The sequence below is a fragment of the Centropristis striata genome, chromosome 2 (assembly GCF_030273125.1).
Source record: "Centropristis striata isolate RG_2023a ecotype Rhode Island chromosome 2, C.striata_1.0, whole genome shotgun sequence".
In the NCBI taxonomy this organism is placed as follows: domain Eukaryota; kingdom Metazoa; phylum Chordata; class Actinopteri; order Perciformes; family Serranidae; genus Centropristis; species Centropristis striata.
Window position 1 is genome coordinate 17729830 of NC_081518.1, and position 19898 is coordinate 17749727.

The 19898-nt window shown below is 39.2% G+C and overlaps 1 protein-coding gene across 2 annotated transcripts in view; it reads left to right on the plus strand.

Annotated features, from left to right (window-relative positions):
- cemip (cell migration inducing hyaluronidase 1) overlaps window positions 1–19898 on the plus strand; it is a 194252-nt gene that overhangs the window by 127299 nt on the left and 47055 nt on the right. For both annotated transcript variants that reach the window (XM_059355769.1, XM_059355759.1), the window contains 5 exons: window positions 1964–2133; window positions 7329–7538; window positions 8613–8818; window positions 18373–18442; window positions 18953–19081. In XM_059355769.1, coding sequence (XP_059211752.1) covers window positions 1964–2133; window positions 7329–7538; window positions 8613–8818; window positions 18373–18442; window positions 18953–19081 — 785 coding nt within the window. The remainder of the gene's footprint in view (window positions 1–1963; window positions 2134–7328; window positions 7539–8612; window positions 8819–18372; window positions 18443–18952; window positions 19082–19898) is intronic.

A 19898-nucleotide genomic window follows, 5' to 3' on the forward strand; every position in this document is an offset into this window, starting at 1 on the left:
TCTCAGATTTCTTTGATTTCATTTTTTTTCCTGGCATCACTTTGTTTTTCTTAATCAGCACATTTGTGTTGTTCAGGATGTGAATGTGTAGGAGTGGTGGACACTTGGAAAAGAGTTGTAATCATTAGTCTTGTTCCTGCACCATTCTTCCACTTATGTCTTAATATGCTGCCCTTGTCCTTCTTGTCCCAGCCTTTCTTTGGGTCTTTGTTCTCCTCAGCCTCACTATAGTTTCCTATGGCATAATTTGATTTCCAAGGGGCTTTACTATGCAAAATGCAAAATCCTGTAGCTTTCATAGAGTGTGGGTTGGATGGAGGCTGTTAAAACTGTTAAAAATGTGTTTTACTCTGTGTACTTTGTCATTTATTATATTACATTATATTGCTTCACAACACACATCTGTTTCTCTACCTGTTTGTCATTATTCATAATATATGGTAGATCTCAGACAGCAGAGAACATAAATATAAAACATCAAATTGAAGCATGATGGTAATATGATTTTCCGTCCTAGCTCCATGTAGCGCTGATTATGCAGGATGACATCCCAAAACTGTCCAATCAAAGATCTGTTTAACTTCATGTTTACAACTCTTGGTTTATTTGTAATAAATCAGAGTGAATCACACCACAACTAAGAGGCTGCAATTTATCACGCTGAAATGTGTACTGAACAAATAAACTAAAGACAAAAAAAAAAGTACCCATAAATATCTTTTAAAAAGTCAATACACACACACACACACACACACACATACACACACACACACACACACACACACACACACACACACACACACACTTACATGATAATAATCTAGACATTTATGAATAAATGGTTTTTGGAATATATATGCTGTCCATTGAATGTTGAACATGAATGAGTGATGCCAACCTCTTCCTGAAAACAACTCAAAATTTCTTAAACCATTTATAAATATTATTTTGGTAATTTTGTTCTAATTATAAAGTTAATTATTATTAGTTATTAATTCAGTCATTATCTTAAACCTGCATATTTGCACATGGGTCGCAGGGGGGCTGGAGGCGATCCCAGCTGACATTGGCCGAGGGGTGAGGTCCACCCTGGACAGGTCTCCAGACTATCACAGGGCTGACACATTCACAATCACACTCTCATTCACTCTTACGGACAATTTAGAGTCACCAATTAAACCTAAGTGGATGTTTTTGGACTGTGGGAGGAAGCCGGAGGAACCTCTTGCTGTGAGGCAAGAGTGTTAACCACTACACCACCATGCAGCCCCTGCAAGAAGAAGAAGAAGAAGAAGAAGAATCCAAATTGATAGTTTAGAAACTTTATCAGACTGATTTAGTTAAAATGACTTTTCTCTACAACAATATATCACCCAGGTGGGCAAAGACAAAACGCTCAGGAAAATACCAAATGGTTGCAGTGCTGCTTGGGATAGTTAGGGTTAGGGTTAGTTGTAATAATAAATGTAGTTATAATTTACACAAAAAGATTAGCTTTAGTAGCAAGTTAGTAGCAAACATATACATCTCCCATGTTGAGAGTAATATTAGTAAGTAGATTAAGTAATAAATACCTGAAACATCACCACTTTAAGGTAAATTTTGAAAATATATAGAAAAGAATGGGTGATTCATTTGCTTTTATGGACTACGGACTGTAAAAAAAATCATGTGATTAATCTCAATTGAATCTTTTAATCAAATCACAGTCCGAATAAGAAGACATTCTAACACACCATAATTATAATTGCTGCTTCCTGCCCATTCTCCTCTAAAAAAGAGAGAAGTGGTGGTTCAAACTATGACTAAGCTTCACCATTATGTCATCACTGTCACTGTCATCAGATGAGTGCAGAGCCAACAGCTGTCTCTATATTGTTGTTATGTTTAAATGTTGAGTCTTTAAGCTAAGATATGGTCTGTGTGTGTTTGTGTGTGTGTGTGTGTGTGTGTGTGAGTGCAGGTAGGGCCCAGTTTATCCACATGGGTGAGGACGTGGATGGGGTGGACATGAGGGCAGAGGTGGGCCTGCTGAGCCGGAACATTCTTCTCCGTGGTGAGATGGAGCCCAGCTGCTATGGAAACGAGGCCTGCCAATTCTTCAACTTTGACACTTTCGGGGGGCATTTGAAGGTACACTGTTGTCATATACAGGGCGGACAACCAGGTAACTCACAGTGTTCAGCAGAGGTCATCATATAACCTCTGAGAAGCACTGAGCAGTTAATCTGGAGGAAAACTGGAGCCAGACCTGGCACAGCCTGAAATAATTCAATTAAGCCACATGGATAGGTGCTGGGGTCAAGTGGATTATCAGTCAGGGTTTCTAGGTAGGGGTCATGGAAAAGATACTGCGAAGGGTTCTGTAGCTCTGCTGGTTAGCTTCAGTGATGGATGGACATGGGTAACATTTGGACATGGCCAGAGAAAGTTTTTGCCGTAAAAACCCAAATTCGGTGCCCTCTCGCACAATCTAATGCCACTATTCCATCATATACACTGATCTTAATCACTGCATATATTTTTTTAAAGTTTGCCTACTGGATTGTAAACATGGAGGGAATTAATGTAAAGGAGAGCAAGGCTTCTTGTATAATTTATGTAAAGTATCATTTCAGTTTGACAGTCTTCTTGTAAATTCTGTGGTGAATTTTGTTAACACATGCTCTTATTTTGAAAGCTACATGTGTTTAGCGACAGCATATGCAACAATTTGGATCAACTCTGACCAGTCTGTACAGGTTGCCAGTATTAAGTTTGGGAAGTGCACACGCACGCACGCACGCACGCACGCACGCACGCACGCACGCACGCACGCACGCACGCACGCACGCACACACACACACACACACACACACACACTACAAAGCAGATTTGCATTAAGCGATGTAACTTCAGATTTGCTGTTTTACGATGGTGGTTCACTTGTTACTGGCATAGATCATTATTTAAGTTCAAGATGAGAGGTCAACGTAGACAAAAGTACCGGAAACTGATCAACTAATGCTCTTGGAAAATGAATAATGGTACTGATTCTCGTCTAATATTACCCTACAACAGAGCTGATTGATGCACTAAAACCTTATATTTGTCTTATGTATAGGAGGTTAAAGTAGGCAACATTAAGGCTTAAATTGTTATACATAACATAAGATTTTGTCCAAGCAACACATTCATTTCATGAAATACACAAACGTAATTTGAAATAGTGAGAGTTGCTCCTGTCCTAGATGGGGCAGTGTTATTTTAAGAAGGAAGACAATCTGCACATTAGATAATACTTCCATATGTTCAACTGTTTTACTGCACAGTGATATTTTGAGTATCAAACTCTTCTGCATACTTTACATGCTCCAGCTGTACAGCACATTTTGTGTGGATATGCGTGCCTATTGCTTTGGCATTCACACAGTCAGTGATATTTTTGCCAGCTGTTCTGCCTACATTTAACAGCGCTGTGTTTTCTCTTCTTTTGTGAAAGGTAGCAGACTTCTCTGTATTTGCATTTGATTTTGCCCCCATGTACTGGCTAGGGTTGGATATTGCTGGCCCCTCTACTGCTCCTCTGCTTACTTGTGCTGTTAACAACTGATATGTTGGCTCAGGTTCAAGGAATTTATTCTTACTGTGTGGTTCAATAAGAGCATAAGCAGAATGGCCTCTACTGCAAGAAAAGTAACAGCAACCTAAGTAAAGCACCAAAATGATAGTTCCCAAATCAACTTCTGATCAAAGGTCAACACGGACAAAAAACTAACGTAACATTTGCATCTTTCACACATAAAACAGCAGCCTTAATAAATTGCTTAGTCCAGCACGAAGCATGATGGGAAATGTGCGCCATCGCTAATGGTGCCTCTAGTTTAGTTCCGCTCCAGCTTAGCAAAAGTCACAATCCTGGTGACTAGCAGATATAAATGGAAACTGCTCACTCCAACTCCTTTTAAATGTGTTTTATTAATGCAGAACGTTGCCCTGCCTGCTATTTTGACAACAGCCAAGTTAATAGCTAAGTTGAGTCTGCCTGCACAGAGAGCAGCTGTGCTCCTTGAATTATGTTGTGTGTTGCCAGGTTGCAGTGATGTGTTGGGAATTAAGGATGCCTCTTTTATGAATAAATGATACCCTGCACAGGGCGTCAAATATGTTAATAAAAGGGCGTTGTCATAAATGCTATCCCTCCCATAAGGATATCAAATATGTAGGGATGAACCTGAGCAACACTTGTGTTGATCTCACAGTTCAAAAGTGTGGTTAGATGGCTATAAGAAAAATTATTAATTATCATAAATAATTATTAATGATAAGAAATGATATGACTTGAATAGCTCTAAGTCATAGCTCGTTAGGGCACCACTCTGTAAAACAGAGAAAAATGTAGCCAATTCACCTAAATCAGTCTCATAAAGTTACTAAACTATCAATTTGGAACACTGTTTATTAATTATGAATATAATTATAACCGAATTGCCATATTAATATTCAGTAGTGGTTGAAGGAATCGCAAATTCTTGTCACAGAAGAGGCTAGCATATCGTTCACAATGTACAACATTAGATACACAGCATTTGTAATCAAAAAGGTATTTATTCTTAACAAGTAAAGCAAATAAAAGTACACATCTATTGAGTATAGAGAGCTACATTACAAAAGAGATACCAGTGGACCACCTGCGGTATCAAAGGTCCCTTGACCAACGAGGTTGGTCTGTAGGTGTCGTAAATGCAAGGCACCCTGGGAAAGTTGACTCAGAATGCGGTTCGATCACAACAGATGATGGGTTGTAGTTTGTAGATTGTGTTTCAAAGATGATCTGGCAGCTTGGGTTACATCAGACAAACATGGAAAATGTAGAGATACACATATGATGATTATTCCTAATAAAGTTTGAGGGCAATGCAAATTACGAAAGTTTCCTTGGACAACTAAACAGGAGGGTACCAGGAGATGGCCTTGAATTATGGGAGAAATAGGAATATTAGCAGGTATGATTCTGCATCACCAGCGGCACATTGTGATCATGCTGGGATGCACAGAGGAACATGAAAAACACATTACATTGCATGCTTGTATGGATGCACACCATATCTAATTTTATTTTCTTCAAATTACACCTGAGTTAAATTTTCTTCTTCTTCAAAAAAAGATTTATTCCACACCTCACATTCCCATCCCTAAAGCCACACTAACAGACTGGCTGAAGAAGAGAGGATTGATGAGCCCATTCACTCAATCACCTATTTTGACATTTGACCAATGAAAATGTAATGATATACAATGAAAAGTAGAATTAGAGTACGTTACTGTATATATCAGACTGACAACCTGTCAACAGGCAAAGAAAATACATTGAAGAGAGACACTGGCAGATAGGAAGGGCAGAAAGAGAAAGAATGAGAGAGAGGCTGTGGTTTTATTCCTGCTGCCTTCATGCCTCTCTCTCCCCAGGGCAAGCTACGGTATCCTATTATAAATTTCCATCACAGGCTCGTGTCACACATTTCCCAAGCATGGGTGTGTGTGCACCATGTACAAGCACCACACAGAAAGGAAAGCCTAAGTGAGATTTCAGTGAAGCCCTTCAAAATGAACGCCTCAGAGCATACACCCCACTTGACAGTTGTGCTATTTATGTCGTGTGAAAACCTCGTATCTCCGCTTATAGCAGTAACAAACTGAGATGAGCAGCCTTTGTTTTTCAACTGCTGTCATCTTTAACTGAAATAACAATGAACATCACCGATAATGATTGCGCTCCACATTTCACCACACTGCAACAAAGGTGTGTCTAAAACAAGATAAAAACACTAAATCTGAGGGAAATGATCTTGCTGCATGGACAGATAATTTCACTTGACAAGATTTCAAATTAAGATTGTTAAATCTAGAAATAAGCATGTTGAACGCTTAAAATAAGAAATTAACTCTTAAAACAAGATAAATTATCTAACACTTCTAAATCTAAAGTTATTTTAAGAGTTCAACATGCTTATTTCTAGATTTAATAATCTTAATTTAAGAAATCTTGTCAAGTGAAATTATCTGTCCATGCAGCAAGATCATTTCCCTCAGATTTAGTGTTTTTATCTTGTTTTAGACACACCTTTTTTGCAGTGCAGAAGGATGAAGTGGTTTGCTTTTCATCACAAATATTCACACCCTTATTGTTTTAATTACCTTTAATATCTCCTTTCTTTTTCTTATTCATCCACTGTCCTCTATTCTATCTTCCCATCTCTTTACTGTTGCATCCTATTCTATTCCATTTTTTACTCTTTTCCCCCCTTCTCTATGCCCCTCTATTTTATTCTTCCTACCACAATTTTTCCATCTTTTCTCTTCCATATGTCTTTTCCTTGCTGATTTCTTACTTCTTTGTCATATTTGTCCATTCATATTACTATCTGACTTCTTCACCTGTGGTCTAACCTACCTCCATCCTATTTTTTGCATTCTTCCCTCTTATTAGGGACCGAGCACTGAAAGTGCGAGGACCCTATTGTAATTGGTCCGTTTATTATTATTCCGGAATTAAAATAGCCTTTTTGGGGGCTTTATCATATTCAAAAACTCACCATATTTGGAATGCACATAAATCTCCACTGAAATTTACATATTCTAGTGGTCCTGGGGATGGCTGTGGCAAAATGACTCAACAGCGCCCCCTTGAAAGTCAAGAAAATCAAGCCCCTCGCACAGGAATGTCATACAGACACAAAATTTTCTACGTACGTGTATCATGGCAAGACGCACCGAAATGTAACAAGAACCCGTACCCTCAAACGTACAGGAAGTCTGCCATTTTGAGTTGAAAATGCCATTTCCTGTGTTTTTGGCCATTTCCACTTTCTTTCTGATACTCCTCCCGCATTAATGCTTCCTCCTACCCTCCTTTCTCCTTAATTCCTCTTTTTCTTCATGCTCCCTTCCTCTCTGCATTCTCCTTGTTTCCTTTCTTCCTGTCTAACCTCCCTCCACCCTATCTTTGCCATCTTCCCTCCTTCCCATCTTTTTTTCTGACCTCCCCTCTATCATCCTCCAGTTCTTCCTTTTAGTTCTTATGTTCCTCCCTCCTGTCCTTCCTTCTTCTCCTGCCATTTGTATCTCATTCTTCCCACTTTCCTCCTTTCCTTACCTTACTCTTTCACCTCTGTATGTAACTCCTTCTCTTTCAGTATCCCTCTTTTTGCCTTCACACTCCACCATCATTGCATTTCTAAATCCCCATTTCCTTTTTAAAAAAATTACAGTTATGGATGTTGTTTAAGTAGTGGAACAACCTGATCACCCTGCAGGAGTGACTGAAATACATCTGCTGTCCTTATTAGGTGGAGCGGGGCTTCAAGGCAGTTCATATATCTGGGGTGGAGCTGCAGCACATGGGCCAGCAGACGATGGGACACTACCCGGTGCATTTCCATATGAATGGAGATGTGGACCAGAGGGGAGGCTACGACCCCCCTACTTCTGTCAGCGATCTATCCATCCACCACTCCTTCTCACGCTGTGTAACCATCCACAGCTCCAGTGGACTGCTGGTCAGTTAAGAATATGTATTAAAGTTTAGTTTATTATTCTGTTTCTCCGTTTTCTGGGACCTAGTTTAAAACCCCCCCTGATATTTTGGGAAACATGCATCTTTGCTTTCTTTTGGAGAGCTTGATGAAAAGATTGGTACCACTGTAGAGAAAGGAAATAATCTTCTCATCTCAGTCTTGGAAAGTAAGTGAATAAGCACCCAATGTGAAACTATTGCTTGAAAATATAATACACAACATGCAATAAGGACACTCACAGTGCTCAGTTGCTAGGCAAGGATTCAACTTTTAAACATGGATGAAGGAGCTAAAGAGGATTCCCCGTTTATTAAGTACACTGTAAAAAAAAAACGGCAGCTGTGGTTGCCAAAACTTTACTGTAATAAATACGGTAGATTTAAAAAAAATATTACGGTAAAAAGATATTGGCACTGTTGATTTCATGTTTAAGATTGCCATTTTATTCAATTTTTTACTGTATAAATTTAAAAAAAAATCCACCAAAAGAAACGCTGTTTTGCCATATAATTGACAAGAAAATACTTTATAAATGCCACATAAATTAAATATTTTACCATTTAATATTACAGTATGTTTCTGTTAGAGATATGGTGTTTAGTACATTTAACAGTGAGAAAAAGTATTTTTTTAAAGGATAAATGCAAAAATGACGGTGATGCTTGTATATTATTTACATTAAATTCATATTACAGTGTATTTTACAGTGGAGTAATGTATATTTCAAAAAACAAAACTGTAAAAAATACTGTTTCTGATGTATACATTTACGTTGTTTCATTGTTACTGAAACTAAATTAACTCATTTATAATTTTACGGTCTTTTACTGTCGTGGTTTAGCAGTTTTTCACCGTAAAATCTACAGACATTTTTTTTTACAGTGTAGTGCTTCATTAAATAGAAAGTGGTGAAAAAAAGAATGTTAATACTTTCCCAGCCAATGCAGTCTTTGTTGCCAATTATTTCTCCATTTACAATTGGGATATAGGCTGTGCACTAATGTGACATACTGTCATCCAATGATCACATGATTCAAAGTGTCTACTCTGTTCCAGGTAAAGGATGTGGTGGGCTATGACACGCTGGGCCACTGTTTCTTCACAGAGGATGGTCCAGAAGAGAGAAACACATTTGACCACTGTTTGGGTCTGATGGTTCGAGCCGGGACCCTGTTGCCTTCAGACAGAGACAGCAAAATGTGCCGTGATATCACTGAAGGAGCCTTCCCAGGATATGTGGCCAATCCACGGCAAGATTGCAGGTAAGACACAGACATAAACTGCATGTACTCCTTAAAAACTTCTTGCATGGAGGATCACCCATTCATCTACCAGGTTAATATCCCACAGTTTGCATATCATGGAAAGGTGCAATTATAGTAAATGTTTTTGACCATCTTGCCGTGTCTGATGCAAATTTTATGAGCAATAAAACATGCAAACATCGTCTGAGTGATATAGGTGGGAAATCAGCACAGTGTCATTACTCTCAAGGGATAGTTAACCACTTTCAGGAAAACAAGCCAAGAAAATGGTAAAACAAATGTCCATTTTAGCACCAAAACATAGTTCATAGTTTGCAGCTGCAAGGTGTTCACCACTACAGTAGGGGTTATCTGTTACACAGAACTCTGCTCCTTCAGTCGATTGATCTCATTATTTCGGTCATGACCCAAAACTCATAACATAAGTGAGGGTGAGAAAGTAGATGGACTGGTATATTAGCCGTGTTTTGACTAGGGAGGAAAAGTGGCCACCAGAAAAAATCTCAGGCCACACCCTCTCAAAAGTCCTCTCACTCTGCGTGTCTCCATTACAAGTTAGCTCCCAGAGGGATTTAGAGACTCTGGAGGTGACGTATGGTTTTCACCGTCACTAACTGTGCACAACGTCAGCAGCTGAAAGCAGCATGGCTGATTATGCACAGAGTCTCCGCTGATCATAAACATAGTGATCGTGAATTAACCGGCATCACTAACTGTGCACAGCGTCCAGTGCTTGTTGTAAACAAACAGAGATCGCTAAGTGAACACCTCCTGTAGAAACAGCAAATACACGCTGTACTGCTACAGAGCTAACTGTAGCTAACTGCCACTAATGGCGGCTCTTCTTAAGGAGCTGGCCTCCGGCTCGTTAGCGGTTCGTTAAGAAGAGTAAGAAGGAGTCGCTGGATTTGTCTCCAGTCACTTTCGTGAAAAATAGTCCCTAAGGGGATCTGAAAAGTTGCTAAATTCAGCCACAAAGTCGTTAAGTTGGGAACACTGCTTTGCCGGCTTTTACAAATGGCGTGTGTTGTTGTCGTGTAGAGTACTACGTCACATCCCGCTTAGTGATCTATCCAGTCAGTAACCAGGCTGTTTCAGGAGAGAAAAAAGACCCTGCTCTTCTACAGGGACTAAAAAAGTCCTGACAAAATCCAGCTCGTATTCAAATTAGGGGCATTTCAGAGAAGAGACCCGCCTCATTCTGGGTATTGTCCGGCTGGAAACAGCCCTCTTGAGAGCTTCCCCCTTCTAGCTCAGCTCCTTCTTCACTACAACGCTCTGGTGCAGCCCCTGTATCACTGCTGACACTGCACAAAACTGTCCATTGCCTGTCCATCTCACGCTCCGTTCTACCCTCACTCGTGAACAAGAACCCGAGATACGTGATCTCCTTTGCTTGGGGCAGTACTTCGGGGGGCAGATCACCATTTTCAGGTAGAAAACCATGGCCTCAGACTTGGAGGTGCTGAGTCTCATACCAACCGCTTCATACTCAGCTGCAAACTGTTCCAACTTCCAATACATGAATAATGACAAAGAACCACATCATCTACAATGTAAAGCCACAATTCTGATGTCATAAACAAAACACCCCCTTAGGGATCATTACTTGGTTAGTTCTCATTTTTTTCTAATTATTATTTGACTGCAGTTCCACTTTGGTATATTCTTTCTCATATTGCAAAGTTACATCATGTTAGTATTGCAGCACCTACAACTATTTTTCATCCCTCAAAAATGCTAGATGGCATTTTTATTTACCCACCGAGATTTTAATGGTTAGCAGATGATGTGTTACGCAACTCATGTAACAGTGAAACAATAAATAAATCAAAATAAAAAAGCTTGAAAAACAATTTTAAATAACTGTAATGAACGACTAAGACACTCATAAATGTGCGTCCTCCACAACAGCACATCTGATCTGAACCACTTTGAATACTCTTGAGATTGAGTAAGTAAAGTAATAAAATGATGTTCATCTGTATGTACAGTGCTTAACAAATTTATTAGCTCACCTGTCATAAAAATGATTTCCATGGTTTTCTGGATATTAACCAAAATCATTATCAAGAAAACCATGGAAAATGTCTAGATATCAGCTCTTAAATTCAACTCTTATGAGCTATTTTTGTTGTTGTTATATTTGTCCAAACAAATGTACCTTTAGGGTTACCTGGCATTAAAGTGAACAAGAAAATGAAGAAAACAAAGGTGGTATAATCATTTTTTCCATGACTTTGTGTGTTTCCCAGTGCAGTGTGGAAGCAGTCTGTCATCTTCATTTTGATAGAGTAACATTATATTTAAAGCATGCAGATGCAGCTAAGAATATAAAGCAGTAAATCCAGGTCACATTACTTTATCTCACCTCATTGCCTCAGCCATCAGCTGCATAACAGCCAAGGTTAGGGATGCTTTTTACTGATATGGAGCTATCCACTTCCTCTCCAACAGCAGGAACTGGAAGGATTTGTTGTTTCTAACATACGCCTCTACTTAATTTTTTTCTTTTCTCCTTCCCTCTTTCCTCTCCTAATTCATCCAATTATAACAGTCATTTAAAACACAATGCACTACCCTCCTAATGAGGCTTTTTGTCCAATTTGTCTGGATCATTGTTTGCTGTAATGGTTTCCAAATCCTAGTGTATTTATTACTGTGGTTCAAAAATTCCAATTTAATCAAACTTGATTGCACTAACAACATTCCCCCCTGTAAGATTTATGATGATTAATTTCTAGTCAGCTTTTTACAATCCCTTGCGGCTCCTTCTGTCTGTTTCCCCATCATTGTTGAGTTGTGTATGTGTTGAATTTAAAAAACAACAATACATTTTCGTCAAATTTGCCAGGAACAGGAGTCATGTGGGCCACCGGGGAGGATGAAACTGTCATTTAATCTAAATCAGATGAATGTGCTGGGCCTAAACGTTTTGCCTATTAATGTGTGTGTGTGTGTGTGTGTGTGTGTGTGTGTGTGTGTGCGTGTGCGTGTATGTGTGTGTGTGTGTGTGTGTGTGTGTGTGTGTGTGTGTGTGTGTGTGTGTGTGTGTGTGTGTTGTATGCATAACAAATAATCCATCCTCCTTTAATAATACATGGCAGTGGGTTGTTTTTTTAAGCATCAGTGCCTTCGGTGGAGATGTTTACTTTCATGCACAGACAAACATACACACAAAGCCCCAGTAAACCTGTTCGAGCACACCGACAATACCTGATTTGAAAAAAAAAAAACAGCTATTTGACTTTTTACTACAGATATTCACTTTTTCTCACGTGCAGTCATAAAATCAGGCTAAAACTTCCCTCAATACAGTTATTCAAAATATGTGCTTGTGCATCTGTCAAGTGTTATATTATTTACATTAGTTTGGATTTGATATTGGCAGTATTACAATTCAATTCATTGAATTCATTTACAAAGCACCCCTGCTGTTTTTTTAAATATTATTTTTATCCCTGTTCACACAGCCATAATGAAATCTATACACCCATGCAGGATGAGGAAATGCCAAATCGGGTCTTTCATCAACTGCAAATTGCAAATGGCCAAATTAAATGATCCTTTTAATTAAAATTGGAACATTTGATAGCTGTTTTGCATTACATTACATGTCATTTAGCTGATTTAGCTGTTGTCCAAAGCGAAGTGTATTCAACCTGAAGGTACTAACCTCAGACCACAGGAATCAAGTAAGTACAGAACTTTAAGAGCCATCTGTAATTGCTACAGGAATGATATCAAATCAAATCAATCAAATCAAAATGACTTTATTCATCGCCGAGGGTAAATTCAGTGTAGCGGATGATCCGGGTATTTCAGGATGGCCTGGAACATGTTGACAGGTCATCTCTCCACCACCTCCTCCAGTGTGTCCAACCTGGCTCCAACCACAGAAACAGCTCTTTAGACCAGTCTGTCCAACTGCCTTCATCTCTGTGTGTGATGCTGCCTCCCCAGCAGACTGCAGCATAAAACAACACACTACCACCACAGACTGATAAAACATCTGCAGCATCGCACTACACATGTCCAGAGATCTGAGCTTCAAGAAGAAAAAGAGGAGCTCTGCCCCTTTTTGTAGAGTGTCAGTGTTTAGGAACCAGTCCAACTTATTATCCAGGTATACACCTAGATACTTAGAACTTGGCACCACCTCCATGTCCACCCCACAGGTATTCACTGGCTGAAGGGGGGCTTGAAGCTGCGAGAGAAGAAATAGGAGAGAAGAGGGTTTTTTTATTTTTTATTTTATTTTAATATATAGATAGGCGACCATGATGACTTAACCAAGGTATTGTTGAAGAGGTAGGTCTTCAGCCTGCAGTGGAAGATGTTTAGGCTGTCTGAGGTCCTGATGTCGGTAGGGAGCTCCTTCCACCATTTGAGAGCAGAAGAATCTGCAGGATCTGGTGGTGGCGGTGATGTTTGCAGTGAGGGACAGTTGGTTGTCCAGAGTCACACCAAGGTTTTAGCAGTCTCGGTGGAGGCAACCTGGATGTGGAGGTCAGTGGTGGGAGAGCTCTTCCCTGGGAGGTAAAGTAGCTCAGTCTTTCCCAGGTTGACTTTGAAGTGGTGTGAGGACATCCGCTGTGAGATGTCAGCCAGACATGCAGAGATACGTGCTGCTGTCTGTGTTTCAGACTGGGGAAATGAGAGGATTAGTTAGGTGTTACGTTAATATAAATTATGGGTCAACCTCAACCCTGAAATATTAAGATATTATATTGTTATTACACTTGTTGGATATTTTTTAGCTATGGTAGCAGCAGTCAGTCTGACATATCAAAACAAATATGAAACAGATTGCCATGGAATTTTGTACAGACATACACGGTCCTGAGAGGATAAAGCCTGGTGATCTCCCAACATTTCCTCGTAGACCACCATAAGGGTGATCTTTGTGGTTCAGATTGAAATGTCTTGACAAGTATTGGATGGATTTCCATTAAATCTGCTGAAGATAGTCAATGTCCCTACAGGATATAGACCTTGGTGACCCTTGGACTATAGCACCACCATTGCTAGAAGAAGAGTCACTTTTTTCAGTGGTACATCTCTGTGTCTACTTGATGCATTAGAACAAAACATGACATTTTGGTCATGACTTTAGTGATCCCCTGACCCTACCCTAACATGACCATGAGGTTGACTTCTTTTGTTCATCATCCCAGAGGATGAATCTTATGTACTTACTTTGGTAAGCCCCTGAATTTTGGTACAAAAATCTGTGCACCCCAAAGAAATCCTTTTGATCCCCTTTTATCTGGTGCTGTTCAGTATTTGGTTTTGAATTTAAATGCAAAGTGCAGCTAAAGATTTTCAAATATTCAATGTAAACATTGCTGACATTTTTTCTTTCTTCATAAGGTATCTGCAACTAATGTTTGGTAAAGGTCAGGGAAAGATTGTAGGTGTTTTTCTTTCTTTCTTTTTTTTTTTAAAGCATCATTTGTGCCCTGTGGGGTACATTACATGGCATTTAGGGTACAGCAGGTGTGTGGCTTTGGCCCCCCATCAGACACACTGCCCCTCATCAACCCTATGTAACTTGCTCAGGTTTTGCTCAATTCCTAGATGCCTATGGAACCGTGACTGTAGTCCATCCCATAGACACCCAACAATTGTGCCAAAATAGACTAATATTGGTGTTTGATACCTCAAATGCATAAAAAAGCTTGGTCTTAAGCCTAAACAGTAACACACATATTTATTGACTTTCAGTCAAATTCTGACAGTTAAAACTAAATGAAATATAACTCCACATTAAAAATGGGGAAAGCTGCTACAACAGTCACATCATTTAAAATGGTTTAAGAAAGGGATAGAGGAAAGCAAAATACCCTGAAAAAAGCAATAAAAAAGAGAGTAGAGTTGGAGAAAATGAAAAGAAGACTTTCAAGGTGTAGCGCTGCCATGTGCTAATCTGACGTAGAGCTAAACTGCATTTTCATTAATATTTATTACCCTAAGCTGCTTTCTCTGCAAATGGAACTATAACGATTTTCTCATTAAGCCTGATGCACATATGAAGGGTTTCTTCCCAGCAGAATTTACACATTTATGAAAAAGACATTTGAGAGAGATGTCTGTGCTGTAAGAAAAGGTTGCATACAAATGTAAGTCAAAAATAGGCCAACAATACCTGACATACATATGTAAAAGTCAAGAGAGAGGAAGTGGTGACAAATAAAAGTCATGAGACAGTATTAAGATTCAGAATAAAAATAAATGTTCGCATTTTGTAACATACAGCCACAAAATGTGTTTGTCATTGTCCACTAGAGTCGACTTTACGTCGTCATATCGTCAAGAGGACTCTCTAGTGGACATTGTGAGCCCTCTCTCCATAGTCTCTGTCAGTCAGTTAATGCGGACTTTAGAGTTAAAACTTGGGGTTACCAGGGCCAAAAGTATGATATAACACGTTGGGGCTTGTTGTTATATTTAACACTCTTCAACTTTTAAACTTAACCTTTAAATTTTGTCTAATCAAATCAAATCAAATCAAACTTTATTTATATAGCGCTTTTCACACATGTAAATGCAACACAAAGTGCTTTACAAAAAATAAGAATAAAAACAGACAATAAAAATGACAAAAAACCCACCCCTCCCTTCCCCACATACACATCTGTATGTACACATGCACATGAACACACGCTCAGACTCACACACAGCACATATTGATTGACAGTGTAGAGACATGGCAAGGCACCGAGGATCCAGATGAGAAAAAAGCAACCTGTGGGAGCATCCACACTGACAGGTGGCAGAGCCCACAGCCACCACGACCCGGGTAGACTGGGGCGGACTCCACACATGGTGCAGAGCCACCTAGTCCCCCGGGCCCAGGGAATCTCCAAGACCACATCCCCATGGGTAGACTGAACACACCCCTCAGTGAGGAGGCCCCCATGAAGGAACACTGGAGCTAAAAACTAAAAGACTAAAAGACAAAGACAACAGGACTGGATAAAAACTAAAAGACTAAAAGACAACAGGACAGGATAAAAACTAAAAGACTAAAAGACATCAGGGCAGGATAAAAACTAAAAGACTAAAAGACAACAGGACAGGATAAAAACTAAAAGACTAAAAGACATCAGGACAGGATAAAAACTAAAATACAACGGGAAAGAAAATATAAACAATGTGATGAACAACTAAATAGGTAAATAGATAGCTAAATAGGACAATAAATAAATAAATAGTAAAATAATCAGTTAGAAGCTAGACCAAATCTGTATTGTATCACCAAGTCACCAAGTACTTTTTTATACATTAAGGCCTTATATCTGTTGATGGAGACAGTAAGGTGAGCTTGATGCTTGATGACCGAGTCTGACTCGAGTCCAAGTCATGTGACTCGGGTCCACACCTCTGGTATCAGCAGTTACGGTTAAGTTAAGGTTTGCAACAATCGCAGCTTGTGTGATCTTTAATCTGTGTCAGAGTGCGAAGCTTTCTACATCATATTGTTACATTCATCACTCCCAGTCTGACAGCAGGCTTTTGTAATGCAGCAACCATTTGTACATCATCACTGCCAACCCATGAAACATGGCCTCTCTCAAAGAGACATTCTCTCTCCTCGTTTTCTGTGTTGGATGTTCCTCCCTCTCATCCTCTCTGAGAAAACACATAAGCGAGCCTGAGGGGGACTGAACCTTGATTAGGGCTGGCTCAGACCTTGATTACACCAGAGCTAATTCCTTTCTCATCCAGACTGAGCTGCTGCAGGGTGTGATGGGTAAAGGAGCGTATATCCTTATTAAAGCTGCATAATTGAGAAGAGAGGATAACAGATAGGTCGAGATGAGGGTTGTAGCAGAGAGCAAACTCATTTCTTTACAATCCATTTGGAAATACGTTTGCTACCTTTCTAGGCTGTTGCAACATAAATACAATATAAACATTATTCCAGGTTCAGCAACAGAAAACATTCTCTTTCGTTCTTCATTACTTTCCAGAAAAGTGCAGGATACATCACAACAACCAGACATCAGGTCATTTAGCAGCACTTTATGAAAATCAAATAAACTGCTCATTTACCAAAGTACCCAGATAAATTTCAATAATTTACAACAAGCATAATTTCAAAATGTTCACTTGTGTCAGGCCAGGCTCAAATCAGGACTCAGATGCAGAGCAGGTGCATTTAAAGTCTCTTTATTAAAAAATAACAGTAAAGAAAACCTCACAGAGTGAAAGAAAAGGGCTATGAAACTCCTGATCCTGGTTAGAGATCTAACAAATAAAAGTTGCTCCAAAGGAGGAAAAACACAGAAAGCTATCTACACTAAATAACTAAATAGATAATCCTAATCTAAAATAAGGGGAAAACTCTTATGGGGAAAATAATAATAAAAACTTCACTCTTGCAAGGAATCCAAAAAGGCGAAAACAAGACAAGCTGTGGCAAGAAGGAGATAAGTGGCTGGTATGGTGACGGGGTCAAACACACTGGACCAAGACAAGGGAAAACACAGACTGTTGGAACACATGGAGGGAAGGGAGCACCAGGTGAACACAGACTATTGGAACACATGGAGGGAAGGGAGCACCAGGTGAACATAATCGGTGATTAGGGGAGATAATCAGACAGATGACACACGGGGAAGGGCAAGAGACCTGAAACTATTACTATTTCAAAATAAAACAGGAAAAAACAAGACCAGAACACAAAATAAAACACCTCACCGCGGCGTATAACTTACTAACTAAAAAAAATATATATATTGTAACTGATATGTGTTACAGATTTATATCTGTAACACATTTGCAGCACAATTCAAAACCAAACCAAGAAGAAAAGATCAGTATCAACTTTGTATCTTACACCCATTCTGTAGTGCAACACTTTTACACTGTGGGATTTAACAAACTTGCCAAAGTTTATGATATGTACATACGTGTCGTAATGGATATTGACACACGACCAATTCTGACGCTTAGGTTGGAGTTCCGGTGGATATTTTTTACCAGAAATGTAACAGAGCTGTGGCAAAGCAGCCACATGTGGTGCACATGAACTCTATTCTTGTTTAATTGTTTATTTGTTACTAATATTTCTGCAACAGATTTAATTTTTGTGTAATTAATTAATCGTAATTAACGCGTTAAAGTCCTGGCTCTAGTTGTTAATGGACACTGTAAATTAGAAATCAGTGTGTTATGTCCTTTTGAAGTAGTTCAGTAGTTTAGTTATGCTGTACAATAAAGTCTTACAACAATATTTAAAGACACTGGACAAAAAAAGTTTTTGTGTGTTTGTTGGAAAATGAATAACATCTTGAATATATATATGACATCAGTGTGACATATATGCTACTGTATCTTGGTTTTATTCACTTTAAAAAAAGACAAGGTACATGTGTGCACCTTACAGGACTAAAAATCTCCCTCATTTGCTATTATTGTCTCTTGAGAGGCATTGTTCACCCTTTTTATGTACCACTTCACCAATGTTTCAAACTATTTTTGTGAAATTCACTAACAAAAATTATTTTTTTCTTTTTCCTTTACAACCCTCTCCATCTATATAGTGCGACTTCAACTTTCTGGATCGCCAACCCCAATAACAACCTCATCAACTGTGCTGCTGCAGGCTCAGAGGTGAGCTTCTAACTTCAGCTTTTTTTTCTTCTCAGCTTCTTTCTTTTCCCTCACCCCCCTCTCTCTCGCCCCTCACCCCCTCCACCCATCTCTCTCCAGGTGAAGGTTTGTCTCATTACCTCGTTGCCAGGTCAGATTAATGGCTGTGTACTCCTATTAACTTCAGAATCAAGCAGACAACAGACACAAGCACTCCTGCACCTCCACTATGATAGAGTGCCAATTATGATCATACTTCTGGGATTTTACAAGGATTTGTCGGGCAGAATGGAGTCTCATTTATCCTCGCCAGTATAATAACTTTTCTCATTTGCATACCTGCGGAGTACAACACAGAAACAGACAGCCTGACACGCATAGTGCTTTAGTTGTGTGGGAGTGTGCATTATCTATCGCTACATAAAACTACACATTTGCTTGCACATTTGTTCCTTATTTTTCTAAATTCATTGGAATTTAAAAACCCCAGGATTTTACAGCCTCTTTTCATGTCTGTGTGTGATCCCCCAGGAAACAGGTTTCTGGTTTATCTTCCACCATGTGCCCACTGGCCCCTCGGAGGGGCTGTACTCCCCAGGATACACAGAACACACACCGATGGGCCAGTTTACCAACAACAGAGCCCATTCCAACTATAGGGTGAGTAAGGATGAAGTGGTGCTTGAGGGTAAGGGTCTGGGACTAGCCTCTACCTTAACTTCTCCTCAGGTGTAGCAATATAACATTCTCACACTCCAAACACCGAATCATGCACTCAGCAAAAGCATTACTTTTAAATACACTTTAACCCTTTGATACACAACATATAAACACCTTCTAATGCACAACATGGGTCATGGGTCGTGGTTGAACGCTTTATACTAATTTCTTTTTAAAGCAGGGGTCTCAAACTTGTGGCCCGCGGGCCAATTGCGGCCCTCGTGATGATATTTTGTGGCCCCCACCTTGATATGAAAGTTTAATGTGAGTTTTATATGAATGGCACTTTACCGTGTTGTGTGTGGAAGGTCCCTTAAATTACTTTTTTGGGTAATTTTGTCTCTTTTTAAAATAATTTTGTGTCTTTTTTTAATAATTGTGTGTCTTTTTTAATAATTGTGTGTCTTTTCAAAAATAATTTTGTGTCTTTTTTGGGTCATTTTGTGTCTTTTTTTAATAACTTTGTGTCTTTTTTGGTAATTCTGTCTTTTTTTGGTCATTTTGTTTCTTTTTTAAGTAATTTAGTTTTTTTCAGTCATTTTGTGCTTTTTTTGTCATTTTGTGTCTTTTTTTTGTCATTTTGTGTCTTTTTTGGGTAATTTTGATACTGCCTCAAGCAGTCCCCAGGTAATTTGACTTTGAGACCCTTGTTCTAAAGCATACTGAACTCTTTAGGGTCAGTCTTTTCAAAATCTGATGCCTACATTATCCCCAATACTGGGTTGCAGACAATGTAATTGGAGATTTGGGTGTAATT